The sequence below is a fragment of the Kogia breviceps genome, chromosome 8, assembly GCF_026419965.1.
Source record: "Kogia breviceps isolate mKogBre1 chromosome 8, mKogBre1 haplotype 1, whole genome shotgun sequence".
Taxonomy (NCBI): Eukaryota; Metazoa; Chordata; class Mammalia; order Artiodactyla; family Physeteridae; genus Kogia; species Kogia breviceps.
In genome coordinates this window covers 65,943,325-65,970,289 of record NC_081317.1, presented here as the reverse complement: position 1 = coordinate 65,970,289, position 26,965 = coordinate 65,943,325, and the positions used below count along the sequence as shown (strand labels likewise).

At 38.6% G+C, this 26,965-nt stretch overlaps 1 protein-coding gene across 15 annotated transcripts in view; it reads left to right on the top strand.

Annotated features, from left to right (window-relative positions):
- The window catches only part of KDM4C (lysine demethylase 4C), a 430,596-nt gene that overhangs the window by 81,012 nt on the left and 322,619 nt on the right, over positions 1-26,965 (top strand). For 14 of the 15 annotated variants that reach the window (XR_010841968.1, XR_010841967.1, XR_010841969.1 and 11 more), the window contains one exon: positions 21,067-21,260. Coding sequence is in view for 11 of the 15 variants with exons in the window: in XM_067041564.1 (XP_066897665.1) it covers positions 21,067-21,260 (194 nt within the window). In the remaining 4 variants the exon portion in view is untranslated. Of the gene's footprint in view, positions 1-21,066; positions 21,261-26,965 lie in introns of those variants that run through there. The other variant, XM_067041572.1, reaches the window with a different exon arrangement.

Below are 26,965 nucleotides of genomic sequence, written 5' to 3'. Positions count from 1 at the left end.
AGGCTGGAAATGTTGCAGCTGAAGGTCCAGGATGGGCAGATAAGAGCAGCCACCTTCTAAAAATCGCTGATTTCTATACAAATGCCCAAGATGCTTTTCCCAAACAGGGTGGCCTTTTATTTTATGTCAGTGTGTGTATGTATATGTATGCATGTGCTTGCATGTGTGTTTGTGTTTTCCCATCTCAAAGGCTGAGAGATTTTAACAGTTTTTTTGCTTTAGAAGCATTTTCAGTATTGGTCTCCAGGGGATCATTTTAGTGTATTCTAACCCCAGCCAGTTTTAGATTGTACCTTGTATTAAGTCTTTGGGTTTTTTTTTTGGTATTTCAATTCCAAGTATATTCTTTTTTTTTTTAAATTGAAATATAGTTGATTTACAATGTTGTGTTACTTTCTGCTGAACAGCCAAGTGATTCCTTTATACTCCAAGTATATTCTTTAAGTTTGACATGTTATGGTTACTTATGTTTAGGAAAATGAGTGCCATTAGTAATAAAGCTTCCTTACAGAAGATGGCACCTTGTCTTATTAAAACAGCTTCTCTGTTTTAATGGGATTTCCATTGAAATGGGTGAGGCCAAGCAAATACGGTTGGTATTTTCAGTTGGGGCCCAGCAAAGTTAAAGTGTTTTCTCAAAGTTACTAGGCTAGTAGACTGGCTGCCAGGTGCTCTTATTCCCCACACCAGTTTTAAGGAAGTAATTATGTATAGTCAGTCTCACAGTTGTGGAAGTACAACTAGGTCTAGGTCACCTACAAATTTCCCCTGAGCTAATGGTTTATTTTGTGCCTTCTCTGTGGTTTCGTCCCTGTGGTATCCTGGCAAGTTTGCAGGTTTCTAAAAGGAAGACTGAGCTGAGGAATCATCTGGATCTTGGGCTGAGAGGCTGCATGTGTCAGGGCTCAAAAATAAAATAAAACACAATCCAAGATTTTTTTCTAACCATACCTTGGGATCATTGAGCTGTTTTTTCCTTTTTGCAAATATAATTAAGAGGTAGAAGCAGCATACGATTTTCAGAACAGTCAACATAAAACTGCCCAGAACTGGCTTTACACATTTGATAGTTAAAATAACATAATTGTTGACAGCACATCTGAGGGTGATGGACATTGGTTTGCAGTGCTTATCAATTTACCACTTGTGTTTGAAAACCAGTTACACAATGGCATTGCTTCAAGGGAACATTGACTTTAGACTTCAGATTTGAGTAACTTTAGTTATTAAAATCCAATGAACAAAATCCGCTGGTTTGTAAACATGCAGTTTTAAAACATCCTCACTATTTACAGGTTTTGGAGCCAGGAATCTGTTATTTTGGTAGGACCTACAAGGCATAGTATTTTATGGAATTTTTGTAGGAGCATTTAGTAGCTCCAGAACTGAGCTGACATTTTCAATGCTTTTGTATCATAAAGACAGACATAAGAGAGATGTTGTAAACTGCTACTGGTAAATGAAACCAGTCACACTCAAGACAACTAAATTCAAGCAAATGAAAAATAACTTGTATTTGTCCCCTTGAGGTAGCTGGAGAGTAACAAGAGAAAGAGTGCATTAAGGAGAGTGATGAAGAGTGAGTGTAGTAATAACTTGTAACTCAGGAACATTTGAAATCATCACAATGAATGTGCATTGAATAAAGCCCATGTATTGTTTTGCTCTTCACTATTGTATCTTTGTATTGTTTAACTGCTCAGCTCAATTTAAATTGTATTGGGAATTGTTTTGTTATGGTTTATGGCATTATTTTGAAAGGCGTTATAGTCATCAAACTGTAGTTCAATTCCCCCTTCCCCCAATTTCTAGTTATGGCTTTTTCCTTTAATGTTAAAAGAAGGGTTGAAAAACCGTAACCTTTTCTTGGTGGGGATGGGAGTTCTTGGAGGGGGTGTGGGGAAGGTAAGAGTAACAGTCTGTGCAGGGTGCAAAGATGAATGAGGATCCTGGTTCTCAATAATTCACAGGCTTGAAGGGCAGAGGGGCAGTAGGATGTAATGAGCTTGGCTGTAAAGGCAAGTGTGGGGTTCCAGAGAGCCCAGAGCAGAGGCGCTTATAGTAGCTTGGTGTTGAAGGATGACTTTTTGTTGGAGACATGGCATCTGAGATTGGCCTAGAGGAGCAAGTTCAAGTCAGATAAAGGAAGGAGAGAGAAGAATGGGGCTGAAACTAGGTAAATTTGAGGGTAAGACTGCACTTAATAGTCTTTGTATTTTTACTGAATTTGGAGGCTTTTTGGTGAGCCTGGTCTTGAGGAGGCTGAGGCAGACCTGGAATATTGGCTGTGAGGTCTGAGGGAGAGATATCAGCCTGGCCGGTGATGGGGTTGTGAGGGCCCCTTCTGCTCAGATGTTTGTCTTGTCTGTTAACAAGTCTGTTAAGGGGCAAAAAGAGGTGCCATTGTAGTGTTGATCCAGGCTTGGGTACAACACAGGAATTAGGAGTGAGAGTGTTCGTGAAGGACTACTTGAGGATAATCAGCCTTGATAGTAAAGGGAGTAAGAAGGGCCTGGAGATTCCAGGGAATGAGTCTTGGCCCCTCTTTCATTAGACTGCTGCTTTCAGAGCTTGATTTCCTTAGGATATACTTAAAAATCTCAAGTCAACACCATGGGCAGCAGGCTGTGGCAGCAGTATCAGTAATGTGATTTAAGCAAGTTACTAGTTTTTAAACCAAAAAGCCAAGACTGTCAAAGCATGACATGACAAAGCCCAGTCTTTGGGTGTGTGATGCAAAGCCTGGCTTGGCAGCCAGATTCTGCCTATTGCTTGTCTTTGTAAATAAAGTTTAATTGGAGCATAGCCTTATTGTTCATCTACATATTATATGTGCCTGACTTTTTTGCACTACAATGGGAGAGTTGAGTAGTTGTGACAGAGATTGTATGGCCCACAAAAGCTAAAATATTTACTGTCTTGTCCTTTGCAGAAAAAGTTTGCCAACCCCTAATATAGAGGCACAATTATTTGCTCTTGGGGAAGGGTGCTCAAAACCTTTTTTGAGATACAGATGAAATTCTGAATGTTTTTTGGAGAATGAGATTGACTCTGTTGATACCTTGAAATGAAATTTGGTGATGTCAGGGACCTTCTGTAAGTAAAGAAGGTCCTGAACTTAGAAATAGAGCCACCTGTATTCTTGGGTGGCCCTAGATGATTCCTTGGAAACAGTAATAGAAGGATAAGAGTCCTAAGACCTGAAACTTTTTTTTTTTTTTTTTGGTTGTGTTTTACTAAGGGCTGGTCCACTGATAAAGAAAGTTTTAATTAAGGAATTCCCTGGCCATCCAGTGGTTAGGACTTCACCCTTTCACTGCCAAGGGCCTGGGTTCAATCCCTGGTCAGGGAACTAAGATCCCACAAGCCTTGCAGCACAGCCAAAAAAAAAAAAAGGAGAAAGTTTTAATTAGCCTTTGTTAACTGTACATTTAAAAAATAAGTCCTCTGATAAAAGAAACATGGGAGTTACTTCAGGAAACAAGCACACAAAAAGAAGACAGAAAAAGAGAAAAGATGAACAGGTAGAAAAAAACGATATAACTGTGTGGGATGATTCAGTTTGACTAAGAGACATGAAAATAAACAGATATCTGCAGGGAGAAAAGGAGGTAGAACATTTCTGGGATAGCCAATAGCCATGCTTCCACAGACCTTTGAAGACAGAGTGCATGCATCTCTTTGTTCTGTGTGTAAGAGCTAAGAATCGGCATCAACATTTTTTACTTACACTAGTACAGTGACATTAAATCATTCAGGCTTGTGTTCTGTGCTCTTTGGGGCTGCATTTCTAACAATACTCATCATGTATATAGTGGTGAGCCTCTTAATGATGATAATGGTTCATTAAATTGAGGTTTAAAAATGAAGTCCCACATGCTTTCCTTAAGCTGGCTGTTACCTTCTTGATAACACTGTTTTCAAGAGTCTTTGCAAGATTTTCCCTTTGTTGAGTGGTGAACAGACACCTCTTGCCCTAAGCCTCACCTGTCTCCTCCATCGTTCAGGCTTTCTGATTTGAATACTTCATTCATATCCTAACAGGCATTGTTGTCTGCAGTGGCCCCTTGGAGATGATGTTTTCATAGTAGTGCACCAGCAAGGTTCCTACTTCACAGTAATTTAGCCTTTTTTGGATGCTTTATGTCTGAGTACTTCTTTCATCTGAATAAACCTATGAGATGGCATGGCATTAAGACTGACCGTTTCCCTTGTGTGTAACCATCTTCGATGATAGTTTTCAGCAGTTCACTGGAGGAAGATAGCACATCTCACTGTGAGGGGAAGCTGCTTCACCCATGATCCACAACTTGTGCAGTCTCTCACTGTTCTTAAATCTCCCAGTCTTGCTTTGAAACTCAGCTCCTTCACTGAATCATGTTCCTCCCATTTGCAGCTGCCTCCAGATCACTGAAGGTGTCCACCCTCTCCTCTACCATCCTGGTACTCAGTGGTCTCCTACACTGAGAATGACTGTCAGTCCACTGCACAAGGAGTTTTTCATATATGGTGTTGGTTTGAGTAACACGATTAAGCTTTCCAGGAGCAACAATGCTATGTTGTTAGGTATGGACGTATCGCGATCGTGTCTTAGGTGCTTCTCTCCCTCATTGCATACCATCACCTTCAAGTCTTTCTAATGTGTGGGCATTTCTAGGACTCTTATGCTCACTTACCTTCTTTTCAGGCTTTTCCACATTTGCAGAAGACATTTTCATCAATAATGATTGGAAGATGATAGCAGTGATGCCCAATACATTTAATCTGGGCACAAGGCATAATCCTTTTGAGACAAGAGCTGAGATACAACCGAATTGCTGTATATATTATCTTACCTAGATTTGTATACAACTGAAACTGTTCTGTTGGTAGACGTTCACAAGTCATTATAGAGAGTTTTTGATTTGGACAGTGAATTTTGGGTAAAAAAATATGTTATTACAGCAGGTATTTGGAAAATTAGTACAGAAAATGAAGGATACCTATATTATTTCTGTTTTTCTCACAGTAAACCTGAGTCCAGTGATGGCAGGTATCATTTCTTATAGACTCTCCAGCCCCAGCCCCTGTCAAAGCATCTGCTTCAAATAATGCACCTACATAATGATAGAATTGATGCATGCATGACATTAGAAAAATAGGCTGAGGCTAGATCATGGAGTTTCCTGAGTATTTTTGGTTATCATTCTCTACATCTTGAAGAACGTTTGAGATTATTCAATAGGGAAGTGATAGGATCAGAATCATGCTTTAGAAAGTGTGATCAGATAATGGTCTACCAGATGGACTGGTCATAACAAGAGGCTTGGAAAGTGCTTTGAGTAAGGAGAAAGAGGGATGGGTCAGAGTGATCTTCTTCAGTGTGTGTTTTTCTGAACACTAGTATCCTGAGACAGTAGTTCGGGTCTCAGCACCCATTTATATTTCTAATAATTTATTGTGGACCTCAAAGAGCTTTTGTTTATGTAGGTTGTATCTATCCTTGTTTATTGTATTGGAAATTAAAACTGAGAATGTTTAAAAGTATTTAATTCATTAAAAATAATGTTACATAACATTCCTATTTTTATAAAAAATGGCTATATTTTCCTACACACCAAATTTAGTGAGAGGAATGGCATTATTTTACATTTTTTTCCAGTTACTAATGTCTAGCTTAATAGAAAATCCCTCTGGATTCTTATATCTACTTTTGCATTTAATCTGTTGTAATATCATATAGCCTCCTGAAAACTCTACCTTACACTGATGCGAGAATGAGAGTGAAAAAGGAGAATAATGTCTTGGTATAATTGTGAAAATGGTTTTGATGCCACAGACCCTGATGGGATCTGGAGGTCTCCCAGTGGCCCCCGGACAACATTTTGAAAACCTCTGCCTTAAGATATTTAGCAAAAGATTCCTTCTCTGATCTCACTCTACATAGATGATGCAGGGATCTTCAGGAAAGGTAACAGTTTCCATTCTTGTTTACTGACCTTCAGGTAACTGTGTCCCTGATATGAACCTCGGAGAACTAATCACATTACGAGACAGATGTTCTTAAACAAGAAGTCATGGAGTTATTTGGGGAGCATCATGCCATAAATTCTGACGTAACTCAGGCAAAATTTTACAAGCAGAAAATGGGCTTAGGATGTAAACTCAAGTCCCTGCATCTTAAGATATATAAAATATTTTAAACTGTATTTCCAAGATTTTCCTTTAATATTAATTTGCTAGTCTATTGCTTTTGTCATCCAGTTATTTTTTAACAGATAATTGATAGAAAATTCAAGACAGTTTGAAAAATACAGTGACAAACCTTAAGACAAAAAATATAGTCCTTATACTGCATATTTCTCCTTGAGAGCTGGGGAAAAAATTTTTTTTTTAACTATGCATGTACTGGATGGTTGGGTGTGTATGAGGGTCCTCTTTCTAATTTCCCTTTTAAGTTTTCTTTATAGTCTATGATTATAAATGCATAAATTTTATAGGTAAAAATTACCTTTTTGTTAATATAAAAATGATGGAAAGCATTATATGACAGAGAAAATTGAAATCACTCGTAATCCTGGCATTCAGAGACAAGAGCTGTCAAAAAAGTTTAGTGTATTCCCTTCCAATGTTTCTCCTCTACTTTGTGCTCAGTAATTGTATTTCTTTTAACAGGCGTGGTATCATGGTGAACATAGTTTGGTTTTGTCTTTTCTCCCTCCTGTTTTAACACATATGAATGCTTTGCCATGATTACAGATATTCTTCAACAGGATGATTTAACATTTTTTTAATCTCTTATTTTTTATTGGTAGGATGGTTTTCTTGGACAGGGGAAAGCTGATTAATCTAAGGTGGAGAGGGACCCTAGGGGCTGCGGAGGCAGAAAGGGTTTGACAGTTGTTAGTCTTGCGTGGGTCAGTGTGAGGCTGGGCCACAATGCACAGTGGGGTGGGCAGATCATTGCTAACCCATGAGAGTGGTACTTTGCCACTGACACTGCCTCATTTCCTGCCTTTTCTCCACAACCTCTTGAAATAGAAGGCTGTATTAAACAGCACAGAATATTTGACCTATTTTCTTATATAGTCAAGGTCTGCCATCCCTAGCTGTGCCTTTCAGGAAAGCTGTCTTTGCCTCAGAGTCTGTAAAGGAAAGGGATTGAATTAACAGCTCCCTGAGGTTCCTTTCAGCTTAAAAATGTTTGCTCTATTATAAGTAACATTTATTCAAGAAGGTGAAGTCATTGACAATGAGTTTTTATGAGTTGTAGATTCCTTTTATATTAGAATTTTGTCAAGAACCCCTTTATAAGAAATACGTTGGCTGAAGCATAGGAATCTTTTCATACCAAAATTGTAGTCTTACTGGCATTTAGCCTTTATAGACGACTTTTTAAAATCTTCCTGCACTGGGGTAGCTTAAATACCTTCATCCACCAGATGGTGCTCTTGGACAACAAATTTTTCTGAGGCTGAGTTTCCAAATGCGGTAAAACATTTAAACTGTTGAGTCACCAGAGTTCCTTTACATTTTGTATTTTTATCATGTTAGAATATAATTTATCCTGAAATAAGAAATAATTTTAAGCCAGAACACTAACTGTATGTGTAATTTTCACATCCAAGGGAAAATATCATCATTCTAGACATGTCTTAATGCTAAGAGACAGCTGTTGGCTTGGTATTGTGACTTTTAGATGTTACTTCTGTGAAATAAGGCTTCTAGTTAATCAAAACTCATTACCTGCCAGCATGTTATGGCTGATCTTTAGTAAATGAAGTCTTAGCCTCATGATCTCAAGTTATGCCATCCAGACAGGGGAGGTGATGGTTGTTCTATTCACTTGACACATTGCCTCTAGAATGTTTCAGCAGTTCTGAAGCTGTATTTTCAGAGGAGTATTGCTAGGGAATTGTCGATAGAAGAGAGTTAAGCCCAGTTGCAGGCTGACCTCAGAGTACATGGCTACTGCCCTCAAGTATCTATCTTGCACATCATAGGGTTAGGTGGGATCACCGTGGGGAAGATCAGTTTTGTCTCTGGAAGTGCTAAATTGATAAACACATATGAGTCCCATGCTGAGTAGTTTGTGAGGGTGTGAAAAGTGTTAGGGATACCAGGTGTTTGCCAGTGGAGGGTGCTAACTTGGTAGCTGGAGAGTTGTGAAAGGCTTCCCTAAGGGATGAGTAACACATACAGGGCAGACTAGGTGCCCCATGGGTGGTGTGACTACTATGTACCATAGGCATGGAAAGAGGTAGGCATAGAAAGAGGTTATGCTTCTTGTGAACTGGCACAATCCCTGAGTTTGTGGTGAGAATTCAGGGAATCTGTGGGCATCAGGCATGTGAACTCTCTTAGTGAGGATGCTAAGAGAGTTCTGGAGGTACTGAATGATCACTATGCCTGGAACGGCAGATATCCCTGGGAAAGTGTTAGGGAAACAGAAGTGGGAATTACTGAAGGGGAAAGAACATGAAAGGCAGAGGTGAAAAGCCAGAGTTCTAGTGCTGAATTTGGTTGGTGATCATCAAAGCATTGATTATTTCACCTGGAAAGAGTCTTGAACATCATGAGGTAGCCAACACATTTATAGATGAGGAACTTCATACCAAAATGTTAGGGTTTATCCAAGATGACACCCAGTGACAGAGCTGGGAGATCCCTTTTCCCATTCTCTTTCTACTATTTTATTATTTTTTTAATTTAATTTTTGTAAATTTACTTATTTATTTATTTTTGGCTGCGTTGGGTCTTTGTTGCTGCATGCAGGCTTTGTCTAGTTGTGGCGAGCGGGGGCTAATCTTCGTTGTGGTGTGCGGGCTTCTCATTGTGGTGGTTTCTCGTTGCGGAGCATGGGCTCTAGGTGTGTGGGCTTCAGTAGTTGTGGCATGTGGGCTCAGTAGTTGTGGCTCGCGGGCTCTAGAACGCAGGCTCAGTAGTTGTGGTGCATGGGCTTAGTTGCTCTGTGGCATGTGGGATCTTTCCGGACCAGAGATTGAACCCATGTCCCCTGCATTGGCAGGCAGATTCTTAACCACTGCGCCACCAGGGAAGTCCCTCTTTCTACTATTTTAGATTGTCACCAGAAAGGATAATTAGAACTTTGAACTACACTGTGTGCTCTCTATCTCTTCCTCTCTTGGATTAGTATCTGCCAGGGTCTTCATTGGACGCTTAGTGTGTTCAGAAGCAAAAGTTCTTCTCTTCCCATTGCAGCTGACCTTGCCTGCAGGTTTACAAAAGGACTTTGATAAAGCATGTTACTTGAAGGCTTCCTACTTTGGGCTGCCTGCATTTAAAAAAAAAAAGGATGATGAAGATCATCTAGATTTCATCTTTACTATGATTTTTTACAGACATGGAAACTGGTTTTATTTTTAAGGAGGAAATTTATAGAGTAGAAAGGTTCAAATAATTCTGTTGTCAGAAAGGAAGTATTGATCCATACCTTTCTGCTTCTAGAATCTATTTTAGAAATGATTAGAAATATGGCTCGATGTCTGTGTGCCAAAATCATTTTCCAGTGTTGTTTTTTTAAAAAATATTATAACAAAGAATGTAAAACAACCTGTATGGCACCAAGGAAAATAATGATGCAAATTGTTACAGACAAGAAGGTGATATATATAATAAAATAAATGTTAGGAAAATGTTTCCAATCCAACAGTAAGTGAATAAGCCAAGGTAACTACGTATAGCTATATCTCCAACATCTTGAATGCCCACACAGGATTTCCAGTATTATATACAATTTCCCTCATAAATCATCCACTTGACTATGGGAAGAGAGCAGCAGGTCTGGCTGAGATGGAGAGGTTGGGGAGCTGATCCTACCCCACATGCTAGCGTCCTGGCATCGGTTCCTCAAAATAAGTCACCACCTGTCAGTGGGTTTTTGGGGTCACTGGAACAGAGTTAGAATCATGAATTCCAGGAATGTGATTCTAATTATGTTCTAACTAAAAAAGAATTTTTTAAAGAGAAAGATATCACTGAAATCATCTTATTTGCAGGTTTATGTGTTTGATTTTTTAAAAACTTAATGTTCCAAATGTTCTAAATGAGAATACATAGAATATTAATTCAGGAAAATTGTTAGTTTTTTCTTTTTCATTGAAGGAATAATGTTGAGCCTGTGTATATGATCCAGAATTTTTCACTGTGAGGATTGAAAATGAGACCACTGGAAATACTTTAAGTTGTTTTTCTTCATGAAGAATAAAAGGGTGTTATTTGAGCCCTTTGCCAGGTGTTATTCAAGTGTGTTAAATCTAAAATTGCTTTAAGTGAGAGGTGGCATTGAGGAAGAAATGAAGCAAGGTGGAAAAAACAAATAACTAGACAGAGTCATATAGAGGAACAGGGAGAAAGAGGTACATTCTTTATCTAAATTGAATTTTCCTGGCATTAGTAGTTGTAAAGAGGCTCAAGCCCAGCCCATACTTTGGTACCATTCAAAAGCTAAGTGGCTTCTACTTTTTCTTTAGTAGAATCACATTAGTGTCATGGACTCTGATATATTACTTTCTTACTTAAAACCATTAGGGAATGGGGGAAGTGGGGACCTATGGATTTGGTTACTAAGGAGGAAATGTATTAGACATTATTTTGCTGTCAGTAGTAGAGACCTTAAAATAAATGGCTGAAACAAATTGTTTAGTTTTCATGTAAAAATTTGAGGCAGGTAGTCCAGGGCCATGTTAGTTCCATGGTGTTGTTATAGACCTGTACTCTTAGAAATTTCTTCTGCCATCTTCATGATGAGATTCTTACCCTTGTGCTCTTGTGGTAGGTGCTGATCGTGTGTGAATGTCTGGTAGAGGGAAGGAGGGCAAAGGAGTTGTGTCTGCTTGAGTCAGCCTCTTCAAAGCTTTCTCCTGGAAGCCCTGCCCAGTGATGTCCAGTTACGTTTTATTAGCCAGAACCATACATATCCAGCTGCAGCTACTTTGTTCTTTCGATTAAATGGGGTTCTATTAGTAAAGAAGGTGAAAATAGGTACTAAGTACTTAGGTAATCTCTGTTATAAAAGTTTATTAACAAACACAGTGATTTTGAAGTACTGTTTTACACTGCAATATAATACACCTTAAAGAGTTGAATGAGACAAGGGGCTTAATAGTCTAGAAAATATGAATACATTAGTAAAGATTGTTGTGTTTTTAATTTCCTGTATTTAAAAATAACTTGTCAGGGTCTGGATATTGGATTTTACTATTTTATTAAATGTTGAGATAATTGATCCTCTTCAAAGAAGAATAGGGCTTTTATGGTTCAGATTCCTTTTAGGATTTTCTGCAAGGGCCATGTGTAGATGTGTAAAGTAAAGTTAACAATTCTGTTTATTATTTAAGTAAGTTTTTGTTTTTTAATAGAATGCATGTCTGTGAGTGAATCCATGAATCCTGCTCTTGGCCCAAGGCAGTTTTTAAAAATCATCTTTTTGATTGGTAGTACTTAAAAGAAAGAAAAGTAGCAAACATAATAAACAAATTACTAACTTTCCCTTCCAGTCGTTGGGGGGATACAGGGAAATTTTTCCCTCCTTGATTATATAAAAGTTTAGAATTGACTTTCTGACTCATTGTTTGGCCAGTGAGACTTCAGACACAGTAGTGTCAGCTCCGGTTAGAGTTTTCCATTCTCACCCTTCCCGGCTCCACAGTTATGAGCTGGGAGATCTTGGTCAAGTTATCTTACTTCTCCTGGGGGAGTTCTCTCATTTATAAAATGGCATTGATAATAGATGATAGTTTTATTTATTCACCTTATAGGATAAAATGAGATGAATAAATAAAACACCTAGGATAGGGCCTGCTCCATAGTATGTACTGAATAATAGCTGCTACTGGTGGCAATATTAAAGCAAAATGGGACAGAAATCCTGAGGCTGTGATGAGATGTTCAGTAGTTGACTCCCACCAAGAGAATCATGAAGAATTCTATTCTACAATAGTCATTTACTTATAAGTCCAACCTGCATTCTAGCAGTTTATACTTGCTGCTGTTTGTTAAAGTCTGTCACATCAGAGCCATGAAGGATGTTTGTTTAGGGGTTACTAAGGAAAATGAGCCTGCTATTTTCATGAAATACACCGTTCTCTTTGTGTCACTGAGACAAGGTGCGAGGGCAGAAATGGTGCTGTGAGATGTGACTCAGGAGATGTTCTCTTTTTCATGACTTTTGCTTTATCATATTATTGGAATATAATAATCTGATTTTATATGTGCAACTTATGTTTTAAAGCACAGTGATACACTGACTACCCCCGACCCACCATGCAGTCCCATAGCTAGAGCGTCAAGAATACTGCTCATGGGGAATTCCCTGGCGGTCCAGTGCTTAGGTCTCTATGCTTCCACTGCAGGGGCACAGGTTAAATCCCTGATTGGGGAACTAAGATCCCGCATGCCATGTGGCGGGTCCCCCGCAAAGAAAAAACCAAAAAAAACAATACTGCTCATGGGATCCTCTTTCTGCAGTCCTTCCCTGCTACCCCACCCCATCACCCAGGGGTGGCCTGAACTTTGTGTTTGATTTCTTGCCTTAAAAAAAAAAGTTTTCTCACACAAATTTTGTTGTTGTTGTTGAAGTATGGTTGATTTACAATGTTGTGTTAGTTTCAGGTGTACAGCAATGTGATTCAGTTATACATACATACATATGTGTATGTATGTTATGTAAATATATAAAAAAGGATATATATATATATATATATATATATATATCCTTTTTCAGATTCTTTTCCCTTGTAGGTTATTAGAAGATATTGAATATAGTTCCCTGTGCTATACAGTAGAGCCTTGTTGGTTATCTGCTTTATATATAGTAGTGTGTACCTCTTAATCCCAATTTCTCAATTTATCTCCCTCCTCCTTCCCCTTTGGTAACCATAAGTTTGTTTTCTATGTCTGTGAGTCTGTTTCTGCACAAACACATTAAAAAAATTTATTTAATTAATTTATTTGTTTTTGGCTGCATTGTGTCTTTGTTGCTGCGTACGTGCTTTCTCTAGTTGCGGCGATCGGGGGCTACTCTTTGCTGCAGTGCACGGGCTTCTCACTGAGGTGGTTTCCCTTGTTGTGGAGCACGGGCTCTAGGCACGCAGGCTCCAGTAGTTGTGTCACGGTGGGCTCAATAGTTGTGGCTCGCGGGCTCTAGAGCACAGGCTCAGTAGTTGTGGCGGACGGGCTTAGTTGCTCTGCGGCATGGGGGAATCTTCCCGGACCAGGGCTCGAACCCGTGTCCCCTGTATTGGCAGGTGGATTCTTAACCACTGAGCCACCAGGGAAGCCCACAAACACATATTTGTAAATAATATATTTAGTTTGGCTTATTTTTGATCTTATTAAAAGTAGTATCACTTTATGTAGTCTTCTGAGACTATACAAAACACTATGTTTTCTGAGTTTATCCATATTATTGTGTGAGCTATTGTTCAGTCATTTCTATTGCTGTATAACATTCCATTTTGTACATATACATTTTATTTTTATTATCCTGTCAGGGGATATTTTCTTTTTAAAATGAATATTGCTGCTACGAACACATTCCTGTATATGATTTCTGGTGCACTGTATACAAGTTCTCTAAAGCACTTATGTAAGAATGGAAGTGCTGCCTTTGTGAGTGTTCAACTTTGTCGGATACTGTTCCCTTGTTTCTCAAAGACTTTGTACCAATTTACCCTCCCACAGCACTATATAATCATTTTTAAGACAGGTTTACTGAGGTATAATTTACATACCACAAAATTCACTGATGTTAACGTATAATTCAATGAATTTTGTGTAACCATCACCACCAACCAGTCTTAGAACACTTCTCTCACCTCCAAAAGTTTCCTCATGCTGACATATATCCTCTTTAGCACTTAGTATCGTTCATCTTATTACTTATTGTCAATCTTGTGGCTTTAAAATATCTTGTGTGTGAATTTGCATTTCTCTGACTACAAATGATGTAGAATAGCTTTTCATATCTTTTTATTTATTTATTTATTTAATTTTATTTTTGAATTTTTGGCTGTTGGGTCTCTGTTGCTGTGCGCGGGCTTTCTCTAGTTGTGGTGAGCTGGGGCTACTCTCCGTTGCAGCGTGCGGGCTTCTCGTTGTCGTGGCTTCTCTTGTTGCAGAGTACGGGCTCTAGGCGCGCAGGCTTCAGTAGTTGTGGCACGTGGGCTCAGTAGTTGTGGCTTGTGGGCTCTAGAGCTCAGGCCACAAGCCTCTTTGTCGCCCATTTGTGATTTCTCTTTTTTCCTCTGCCTATTTTTCTATCAGATTGTTTGACTTTTCCTTATTATTTGGAATTTTTTATGTATTCTGGATACCCAAACTATGTCATGTTGTTGAATTACATTTGTTGAATTATTTGCTTTAATAGTGGCTTGTTCTTTCCAAAACTTTTTTGTTTCTTCTATTTTCAGTGTCTTTGTGTGTGTGTGATAACAGCTCAGTTTTAATTCTATCACCTGAAGCTATGCAAGGGTACACCTTATCAGCTTCATGGGACTGTTATATACATACTGTAAAGTGACAACTGTGCAATACCACTTAGTATCTCAGAATCAGGAATATAATTTTGAATTATTTAAACAATCCATGGAGTTAAAAACAAAATCAGAAGCCATCTACAGTGGTTTCTGTAGTGTTCACTTTTTTCTTTGTCAGTTTTAAAAGTGAACAGTGAGAATTAAATACTTGACTTTACATATATACAGGTATGTTGTAAAAATATATTTGTTTACAAGCATGTAAAAATACTTGGTAACTAGTTTGATAAGAAAATAATGTACAAAGGTATATAGCAAAATCAGGAATCGTCTGTGACCCTGCAAAATCAATTCCATATTTTATATTACATCAAACAAAAACTCTTTTAGTTTTAAAAGGAGATGGACAGAAATAATTATTTTTACACTGAACATTGCTGTGAAAAGAGTTAATTAGAAAGACTAAGAATATTGGAATGCCAGAATGAGCCCAAGTATTTGTCCACATAGAATGTTATTGTCTTCAAGAGTAGGAGTAATAATGAAGGCTTTATAAGCAGTTTTTAATCAATAAATATAATTGACATTTTGATGTTTTGGTCACTGTGAAACAAAAGCTGTAGCATCACTAAAGGTCTGAGAAGTCTGTTTTGTCGCTTCAACTCTGTATTTAAGGTTAAAGTTGACATCAAAATTTTTAGAGATGGACTTATTTACAGTGTCTTTTATTGAACAGATTTTAATTTTAATGTAATTAGTTTCATCAGTCTTCTCTTTTAGTGACTTTATTTATTAATAATTTTGTATTTTTCTCTCTCCTGGTACTCTGAATACATGAACCTTAGACATTCTGTCCTAAGTATGCTTAACTTTACTTTTCAGATATTCCTTCTTATCTTTCTGTACTGCACTGTGTGTTCATGTCTTAAATTTTATACTTCTCTTGTTTAATCCTTTCAATGAGTTTTAGTTTAATAATGATATCTTTCACTTCTTGAAGTCCACCTCTGCCCCCAAATCTAACTGGTCATTCCAGATAGTTTATTTTACTTTCTTGTCTTTGTGATTCCATGTTTTATTTCTTTAAACATTTCACATTCTTTAGTGTCTGGAAATTCTGATATCAACAGTCCTTGGGGTGGTGCAGGGTCAGTTGTTTTTGCTAGCTTTCTGCAGTGAGGTCTTGACTCCCTTTAGGCGTAGTGATCTTTGGTTGTATTCTTTGGCTTGATCTTAATTTGTGGAGAATTTACAGGTTTAAGTGAAGGATGCTTTTCTCCCAAGAGGATTGGAGTTGCTTTTGCCTGGAACCAGGGATACCATTGACCTCAAAGCCTCAGTGGTCCAGAATCAAGGCAGGAGTCCCAAGCTCTCTGCAATCTTTTATTTTTATTTTATTTTATTTTATTTTATTTTTATTTTTATTTTTATTTTTTTTGGTGGTACGCGGGCCTCTCACTGTTGTGGCCTCTCCCTTTGTGGAGCACAGGCTCCAGATGCGCAGGCTCAGCGGCCATGGCTCACGGCCCCGCCGCTCCACGGCATGTGGGATCTTCCCGGACCGGGGCACGAACCCGTGTCCCCTGCATCCGCAGGCGGATTCTCAACCACTGCGCCACCAGGGAAGCCCTGCAATCTTTTATTTGACTGGGCATTTCCCTGCTTTTCTTCTCTGCCCTCCTTCTTGTCTTACTCATATTTACCTTTTTAAGGTGAACAGTCTTTTTATATGATACTTTTAGTTGCAGAATTGTTTTGTTACTTCAAAACTTGCTCTACATTGGTTATTGTCTTGACTTTCAGAAAGAAAAGAAAGTACTGCTGTAAAATTGTAGGTATTTTGGTGTGTAAAAATGCAAAAAGGAAAAGAGGTTTGTTTTAAAAGTAGAAAGTTTAGAGAATGTGATATTTTCATGGAAAGGAAGAAACAAAAAGAGCTATCACATCACACATTGTAATTAAAGCAAATTGAATTTCACACGGGTCTAATTTTATTCTTACTGTGTAAAGATCCTAAGGAAATCCTCTATTTTAAAATGTGACCAGAGCTTTCTTTTAGTTATTGAAAGGTGCAATTTTCACACATTACTGTGCGAAATGGATTGAATTTTGAAGTCTTTAAAACTAACCAAGTTTTATTTTTCTTTCTTCATTTTCTTTTTTCTTTCTTCATTACCTTTGAAACTTCAAGGGCTTGTTACAGGCATATGAATTGGTGGCAGTAATTTACATTAGCCTAGCTTTAAAGTAAGTGGAAATTGGGTGGATGGTCTTTTGTTTGGATCACAGTACACAGTAGGTATTGGCTGGACTGCATTAAAGGTCAGAGAAAGTGATGGTTAGAGCCAAATGAGGAAAGTATAATCTTTTAAAAAAGTACCTGAAAACTTTAGTTAGAATCTTTACTAATTTCTTTTAGTATTTTCTCAGAGTTTTACAGTACCTAGGAGGTGGATCTTCTTTTTTTAATAATTGGATTTTCTAATGAAATGATGTTTTTCCCCATGAATTTATAGATTTCAGGAATTATTGCTGGTCACTTTGAGTCCAGCTTAGAGCTGGGCGTGTGGCAGTGAAGCTTTAGAGAGATGGAGGCTCAGAGCATTGTTTGGAAAGAGCCCCGTGGGGATAACGTTGAAGGTGCTGAGGATGATGGCAGGAGTCGGGGCAGGGCGGGTGGGCAGGGGAGGAGAAACATGTGGGTTGGATATTGACATTGTTGAGGAAAGATAGTAATGTCTTACGTAAACAAGGTCCCGTGGTCAAATCACATCTGGGAAAAGTGGAGTTAAGCAAAGTTAAACAGGCTTCCTTATAGCATGGCCTGTCAGAACCTTCGGAGTGCCTCTTGGCACTGTGACTTTGTAAGAGGAGGAGAAAAGGATGCCAAAGTTTTTTGACCACAGCCTCTTGTAGGAGTAATGTTCCTCAGAAGGTTGTTTTGGGAAGAATTGGTTTGCTATGATTTTTGCATTATTTCTGTGTATTAGGTGGGAATGACGCCTTATTGGTAAGTTTTCTAATGTGGCATGTTGCTGCCCTGTCCTCCTTTAGTCTCCCAGTGATTGAGTGCGGTCACTAAAGAGGGAATCCCAGATGCTCAGAGTCCCAAGAAGAAGGTGCTCCTGGCCTGGATGTGGCCTGTGTTCAGGGACCCAGGCCCAGAGCTCAAGGGCGTGAACTCAAACTTGGCACGGTCTTTCTGCATAGGTTTGTAGATGCATCCTTCATGCTGATGCCAGTTTGGGGGTACTTACTTCCTCTGTGAAGTCTGAAGCCCAAAGCCTGGCCCTCAAGCAGCTCCTAAGTGCCTATGGTAATGAAAATTTAGGAGTTCTTTCAAATTGCCATCTGATTCTTGATAGGCTGATACAGAGATTGAAAGGAAAGATCCTTGATAAACTTCTCTTTTACACGTATGTGTACAAATTATGGTCCAATGGTGAATTATTTCAGAAAACCAGGCAGATACAGGCTAAATAGACAAACAGGGCAGGGCAGGCTTAGAATGCACTGGGTTATTGGGGTGCAGGGAGGGGTGGGACCAGGGAGGAAACGTCTGCCCGGCGGAGGTCAGGTGAGTTACAGATATTGCTCAAGCATCTGCTGGACATTGTGTAGAAGAGCTTTTTATGAAGGGATGGGATCTGGGAAGAGGCATTTGTCTATGAACTTGGGCTGGTGTGCAGACTTTCTGCAGAGACTTGACGGCTATAAGCTTTGAACGATTTGGCAAATTTTGACCTGTCATTGTGGGACTTGTTTGTAGCTGGGGTCTTTCTGGAGGCTACTTTTACACTAAATTCTATCACTAACTCCCAAGTGAAGCAGCTTTTCTTATAGGCTTTGCCTGTTTGTGTAGGGCGGCTGTATGCCTGGGTGGGAAGAATGTAGCGGCTTTATATGTTTGCCTGTCCTAAATTTTAGCTCCTTGGGTCTTTGTTGATAATTGATGCTGAGAGAAAAGGATGATATGCTGTATTTAACATGGTCAGAACTGGAAGCATAGAGTTTATAAGTGAAAGCCTAGAGTCAGGTAGATTTAGGTTTATCTTTGCCTTCCACTATTCTAGGAGCACTGGTTTTTTTCCATTTGTTCATTTGGGTATAATGTTACCTGTGTTACAGGATTGTTTTGAATAGATGTAGTGTATATGTATGTGTAGAGTAGTGAGGTAGACTGTGGTGTCACACTTCTCCTAAATGACAAATGTGGTGTACTCCTTGTCTGAATCTCTGAAGGAGACCTGGTGCTCTTCAGAGTTTGGGTAGAACCTGTCCTTGGAGGCAGCTAGCCAGTTCAGTCAATAGTAGGGAGCAGAAATTGGAGAATGAATTTGGAAATAGTAAGATTTATTCTCAGCCTCTGTTATACCAGTTATTCTTAATATTTTAATAACCTCTTTTATTAAAATTATATGACTTTTTATTTTAGCAAAAGAAATTAAGTTTTAACATCATGGCAACCTTGGCCTTGCCCAGAAGAAACTGCTGCAGACATATTATTTGCCCATTAATGGGGAAAATTTCAATAGTAAGTTTCATAGGGCTTTATTATCACTTATCATGTCTTTGGCTTTTGTTTTGGTAGAGGCTTTCCAGTAAGATTTACTAGAAAATAGTGGAGACATTTATTTAATCAGTTCTAAGACATAGTAAATTTTATTTTTCCAAAGGTTTTATGTCCTTCAGCCTATTCAGTACTCTGAACAGCTCTGGGAGGGTAGTGTAGCCCTCAGACTTTCAGGAAGAAAGACTAGAAGCTCAGAAAATCGGTGATTTTTGCCCTGGGCAGTGGCAGAGCCGGAGCCATAATCTGGGTCTTTTTTCCATCACTCATTCTTCTCTTCCCTCATCCCTTTAGACCCACAGGTGTAGGCATGTCAAGGGATTCAGCCTCGGTTATTTCTGATAGTATCAGTCAGAAACAAAGATAAGACTTCTCCAAATGTAGAAATTTCAGAGGGATGGTTTGTTCTTAAATTTGCAAGCTCATTCAGTTTAAAAATGATTCCTATAATATGGTGCTCATTTATTACTTCATATTCATTGCCTCAGTAATGACTTTTAAATAGGACTCTATTATTAGAGTGATTGGACTGAAGTCTGATTGGACTAGAGTTAAGAGATTGTATCACTATTAATAGAGTAAGATAAAATATTTTACATGATTTGATTGAACTTTTATGAGGTCTTGTAAGTTGGAACCTAGGATCTTCTCTAAAAGGATACTTACTTTGAACAATTTCCAAACAGTAAACTTCCTACTGTGGGGTTTAAGTTGTAGATAGAGTGGCTACCTTGGGGAATTTGGGAATTAAATTATTTCCCCTGGCACTTTCAATTAAATTACCTGAGGCAGAACTTCATTAATTGCCCCATCAACAATTTTCCTGACCCAAAAGCTCAAGGAAGTAAGATAAGGACACTGATTATATTGTCATCTAAAGACCAGAATGAAAACAGAACAGCCCTAAAAGTTCTTAGTGCATAAGGGAACTATTAGACATGGTTGTCTGTGAGGCCGTTGGCATAGTTATTGGGGAAGGCCTTTTGGGTATACATAAATAAATTTAATGTCCCTCTTTAATATCACCATGGAGAGGTTGAACTAGTTTTAAAGACATTGCCATTTCCTCATGATTGCATAAAAATGGACCTAGTCTCTGATATTTAGAATTTGATTATTAGAAAAGTATATGGGAAAGATACATAGTTGGTAAAAATGGTAAGCAGTTGTGAATTACAGTGAATTAATAAGAGATTGGTAAGTTTTAATAAAACTGGAATCTCTTCCTGCCACTTTAACTTTTATATCAGTGACTCAAACTTTTCTGTCTCTTTCTATCACCAGCCATGTTGGGTTACTGTTATAAAACTACATTATTCCAGCAATTTTGCCAGAGTTTGTATAAGTATTTTTAGCAGTTATTCTTTGTTTAAAATTTCCCATCAACATAAGAGGCTAATGTTTAGTTGAAGAAGCAGTAAAAGCATAATGATCTGTGGCTTAGAATAGTGCTAAGAATTTTCCCAATAATTAGAGTTGAATTTTCAGGAAATGATGTATCACATGCCAAAATTGAAGTGGGTGGGGATGAGAGAGGGATGAGAGAAGATACATTTTGTTAGTGGTATCTTGAGATGATGTCTGATGTTTAGTATGACTTCTTAAGTAATGTACAAATAAACAAGCAGCTAAAAACCAGGAAACCCCCAAAACTAAATGGTGTGCCAATGATGGAAAGCATGCTCCAGATCATATGCTTTGAATCAATGATTTTTCTTACTAACGGAAAATGGGGAGTGGGACCTTAAGTCTCTGTCGTTTGGTACAATTTTATACTAATGTTTATATAGAGCCACATTACGTTGGTAGTAATCTTGGATAATTAATCATGGATCTGTATAAATGTGTGTGTGTGTGTGTGCACGCATACCTTGGATAATTGTTGCTTTTTAAAAAATTTCTAAGTGAATTAAAATACACAGTGTAATAATTTTGGCAGATGATGGTTTGAGCAGTAAATGTTATCTTTATGAGTTTATTAATGTTTGCTTTTTTTTTTTCTCTCTCCCCTGATTCTAGGGTGTGGATGAATGGAACATAGCCCACCTAAACACGGTCTTGGATGTGGTTGAGGAAGAGTGCGGTATTTCTATTGAGGGTGTAAATACTCCTTATCTCTATTTTGGCATGTGGAAAACCACATTTGCGTGGCACACAGAGGATATGGACCTCTACAGCATTAATTATCTCCACTTTGGAGAGCCCAAGTCTTGGTAAGTTACATGTTTAATATTCATTTGCTTTGGAGTTTTGAAATTTGGGCAATATGAACCCATTGAAGATGAATTTTTTCCCTTTATCTGGTGGATTCAGATTTATATGAGCTGTAAGAAAGTTTTTTGGACTGTAACAATTAATTATTACAGAGTCTTCCACTCTGCCTAGGGTTTTGCTCAAAACCATAAAGCTAATGGTGACTTGTATATCTAAAATTGCCTGTAGACCACTTTTGTGGGCCATGGATTGATAGGTATTTAGTCTCAAAGAATTTGTTTGGGACTTCCCTCGTGGTGCAGTGGTTAAGAATCCTCCTGCCAGTGCAGGGGACACGGGTTTGATCTCTGGTCCGGGAAGATCCCACATGCCGCGGAGCAGCTAAGCCTGTGCGCCACAACTACTGAGCTTGCGTTCTGGAGCCTGCGAGCCACAGCTACTAAGCCTGTGCTCTGGAGCCTGTGAGCCACAACTACTGAAGCTCACGCACTGCAATGAAGAGTAGCCCCTGCTCACCGCAACTAGAGAAAGCCCGCGTGCAGCAATGAAGACCCAATGCGGCCAAAAATAAATAAATTTTTTAAAAAAAGAATTTATTTGGCATCTTTACTTCTGAGATTTGCTGGAAGGTATGCGGGCAGCAGTTAGGAGTGAAAATCGACTTCCTGGATGTAGAGTATCAAGTAATCCTAATGATTTTCTGGTCTAGTCCCCTCTGAATAAATGACAAGTTCCATTTAGTATGTGGTGGCTAGAGGGAGAGGAGGGATGAATCAGGAGGCCTATTATCGCTCTTTGGATGATGGATGTGGGGAAAAGAATAAGGTAATGTGAATATGTGTTCTTAACTTGGAATTTCCTGTGTTTGTGAGCCTCTTTCCTCATCTTTCTGAGCAACGATTTTAAGATTTATTGCTCTGTAGAATGCATCATATGTAATGCATCAAATAATTACACATTTGTAATTATTAGTCTGTCAATCACCATGGAGTACTTTGTGGTCAGCCAGTTTCATGTTTGAACTTGTTTTTGTGGGTTTTAGTCTTAAGAGAGTTTCAATATCAGTTGTATTTTGTAAAGTACACATACATGCAGAATAATTCAGAGACAGAAGCATATGAAGTATCTACTTGACAAGCCAGGAAATACAGTGTTTCTGCTGGTATTCTGCTGGAACAGGATAGGATGCTCTTCAGGTGCTTGTGTTAGCCCAGTAGCTTTCTTGCCTCCAGTTTAAAGATAATGGCCTCTTTTCAAGTTCTCCTGCTGATCAGGTGTTGAGTACAGTGTATAATTTCTATCCCCATCTTGCCATTAGTTGCCCTTGAGGTTTTATCATTTGGCGAAGTGTGAAGTTGTAAGCTTTGTCCAGCAAATTCAAATATAGCAAAAGTTCATAATGATCAAAAATGACATTTAATCAGCAGGAAAGCTTTAGGAGCAAGGGCAAAGCTCCTAGGACATAGAAGAGAAATCCAGGTATTTTCTGGTTTGCTATGGAGTTTTAGGATCTGAAAAAAGTTAGTGAGAAGCTGTGTAACTTATTTTTAACAGTGTTTTACTTACACATTTTGTTTGATAAATTCTAAGCATTCTGCTCTCTTAATGGGATAAATAAAATGTAAACATTGTTAATAGGTGGCCTAGGACCAAGAGAGGCTTTGGTAACAGAATGGGGCAAAGAAATAATTCCTTACAAGGTGTTTGTCGAGGACCAGCTGTGAGCACAAACCTGTGAGCCTGTCATATTTCCTCAGCACCCATTGTACAGTCTGTTGGAGTGTCATCCTTTAGTACTTTTGGGACGTGGCTTTGAGAGACTCAGAGAAATATTTTAAACGATGTGTAGGCTCCTGGGCAGGTTTTTAGCTGTAGAGTTATCCCCGTGGTCTTTCCGATCCTCTCTTTTGTTGTGGATAAAATTATGTGAAATTGGTAGATTCAACATCTTGGTGAAATCTAGTATATAGGCAACTATATACTATACTTCCCTTAAGAAATATGAAAAGTTAGGGAATTCCTCAGCAGTCCAGTGGTTAGGATTCTGTGCTTCCACTGTAGGGGGCACCGTGCGGTTGGATCCCCGGTCGGTCAGGGAACTAAGATCCTGCAAGACGTGTGGTGCAGCCAAAAAAAAAAAAAAAATCTGAAAAGTTAGTGGCAAAACTTTCCTGTAGGTGTGGAGAAATTCATGACAATACCTAGGACATTAATTTGAGGTTTTAGTATTGGAGGAGTTGACATGAAGCCTCTGCTTTCTTATTAAGAAAGGTGATTCCCACCTCCCATCCTGGAGAAGGATTGTCGTGTCCTAAAGATTGCTTAGAGGAGAATATTCTGTCTGGGATAAGACTGATTAAAGAGTCTTGTGTCTTTGGGAGAGAGCACCACTGTTTATGACTGAGAATGAGTATGCTGGATTCCAAAGTATTTCTTTCTCTCTGGAATGTATTTATATTTTCTGTATTTAGTTACTCTATTAGTTTTTAAGCATATAGACTCCATTATATGCATTAAGAGTAGATTTATAATATCACTATTATCTTTAACCTTGGCCATTATTTATAATGATAAAAAATAAAACATAGCAGTGAATTATGACAGTTAATCTACATTCCATTTACTAGGATGACTAGTGTAGGAAAAGAGTGATATAAATGACTCTAAGGATGTTTCCCAGTAGATTTATGAAAGATTATATTAGTGCAGCATAAATAATTTTGAGGTAAACTTTATTATCATTAAAATTCACTTCAGTAATCATCATAATATATTTGAAGTAAGCTTTGAAAGGTGGTAGAAGCAATACAAATTCATGTAAACACTGAAATGTGTGTGGCAGACTCAGACTCAAGGGAGCAGCGACCAGGGCTCTAGTCCTTACTCTGCTACCCATGTGTTTGGCTTTGGGCAAAGAACTGTACTTCTGTGACCAGTTTCCTCACTCACAAAATGACAAGACTAACCAGGATGCTCTCCAGTGCTCTAATTCTGTAATAATGTGTGATCAGAACTATTGGACTATTTTTACCTAATCTACAAAATGAGAGGATGACAAGGTGACTTAAGGTTCTGCGTATGTGTGCGCTCATGCCTGCACTGGTTTCCTTTTCTGGTGTCCTCTCCTTGTTCGTTTGCTTGTTTTTTTGCCGCTCTGTGAGGCTTGCAGAATCTTAGTTCCTCGAACCCATGCTCCCTGCCATGGAAGCGTGGAGTTCTAACCCCTGGACTGCCAGGGAAGTCCCTGGTGTCCTCTTCTTGTTGAGTTACCTTTACTCTTCTACAGGGGTGCCCTCTCTCATGCTTAACATCTCTGGTCCTGGCAGTGTGTCTTCCTCCTCTCTGGTCTTATAGGCTGGCATTTAATTTCAACTTCCTTCTCTTCTTCAGTTCTCTCAGGCACCAAGTTCTGGGTACGATTAGAGCAGAGACTGCCTACGATTCTCTCCTTACTTCCATGACTGCACTACTGTCCTCTGCCCGAGTATTCCATAGATTTTTGCCTGAAGGCTTCCTGGATCATGCGTTGCCCCACCTTAGACATCTGCCTTTGCACCTTTCAAGGGGTTGTGACCACCCCAGCTGGCCCTTTCCTGTGCCTGCTTTGAAGTTCAGGGATGTGTTTGCCTTTGAATCATCAGCACTTAACACAGGGCCTGACTATAGGATTGATGCTCTGTAAGTAATTCTCATTTTGAATCAAGAGAGTTTAAATTGTTTTGGATCAGTCTGTTCAAGGGCAGACAAGGTAATATATAAAATGTTCTATAAAGACTCTTGTCTCAAATGTAACTGTTAAGAGCACCAAGTTTCCAGAGATTTCTGAGTAGCTGCTGATAGGCCTGGCTCCAGGTTGAAGCCGTGAAACATGCTTTTCTGTGCACAACATGTAGCAGATTTTGCTGAGTTAAGTGTTCATGAACACGGGTTCATACTGAAGAGACTTTAGAGGAGCTAATGATTTATTTAAACATTTCTGGCATGAAGGTTTAAGGAAAAAAGAAAGCTTGAAGTAGGCAGATAGAAAACTGCTTTGGCAGTCAGTGGTAACATATTTATTTTCTGGGAATTAATATTGACTTTGGAGCCAGAAGACCTGTGTTAAAATCCCAATCTGTCACTTACCAGCTGAATGACTTAGGGCAAATCACCGTACTCCTTTCATCATGAATTTCTTTAACTGCCAAATGGAGGCATGATTTATTCTCTGTCTACTTAATAGGATTTCTAGGAGGGTCCAGGGATATACTATGTATACAAGTGTTTTGTAAAGTGTAAAGAACTGTACAAATATTCATAATTACTATTGTCTTAATAACATTATAAAAATAAGTAATTATTTGGTCATAGTAATTACTTAAAGCCTGAACTTGGCATGATGTATTTCTGTATATGATAGAGTGGGAGTTTCAAGGATAAGCAAAATATAATTTTCTTTCCCAAACATCATGTGGTAGTGGTTAATTGCTGGGGAAATAGAATTTAGATGGTGCCTTGAATCTTTCTTTCTGAGATCATGTCCAGGCATAATGAATAAGTTTCAGATTTAGTGCTCTGTAGAGAATGAGAAAGGTAAGGTTTAAGATGACATGTCTTAAGCTATGAAAGGTCCAAAATCAGGCAAGAAGTTTCTCCTGGATGTTTTTTAGAAAAATTAAGGATGGGCTGCAGCATTTTGGACTTGGCTAAATTTTATTCAGTAAGCTGTGCGATTTTGTTAAATGTAACAATAAGAAAGTGTCAGATTATTCAGTATGATATAAACTTAGTTCCATGCTTTTTCTTTAGATCAATTTGTTTAGTGCTGTGTAATATTTAAGAGCACAGGTTTTTGCACCAGAGTCTTGTGTTCTGAGTTCTGGCATTGCTTTTTCACTTAGTCTATCACCCAGGACAATTATTACATAACCCCCATGCCTCCATTTTCTCTCCTAAAACACTCACATGGTTTGATGCCCACCTTGTAAGGTAGTTGTGTGGATTAAATGAAATACAAAGCATATACCACAGCTCCTGGCATATCATAAGTGCTCAATGGATGTTAACATTTCATATGTTTACTTAATAAATATATATTGCATGTCTTATATATAAGACCTTATAGATTCTGTATTAATAAGGATTCTTTGTTCTAAGTGACAGAAACCCAATTTAAGCAAAAGAATATTTGACAGTGTGTATAATTGCGGTAAGCTAGAAGCAGGGTTCAAGACCGAGAGCAGATTCTCGCATTGGGTGTCTGTCTCAGCCTGTCCCTTCTTTTCTCCCCACTGCCCCCCATTTATTCACTCCCTCCCATCTCACCCCTACCCCTTCTTGCTGTTTTTCCTTTTCCTTTCTTCCTGGGGTAGAGAAGGAGCTCTTTACTTATAAATAAATATTTGATTATTGCTGAATTTTAGAATTCAGGGCTGTCTTTTTAAAAGAACAAATAAATTATATGTCATCGAGTTGACCTGAGCTTATTTGTTGTACATCTTCTCCATTACAGCGTGAGCTCCCAGAAAGGGGGACCCTCACTGTCTGGCTCACTAGTGTGTCTCCAGTGCCTGCAGTGGTATCTGGCATGAGCTTGGCACACAGTGGGTACTCAATAAGTATTTGTTCAATGAATGGTCTTACTGAAGGAATTCCTTATTGAGGTTTTTTCCTTTAAACACCTGGAGCGGAATGTTACTTTAGGGATTGGACAGCTTGATATTTA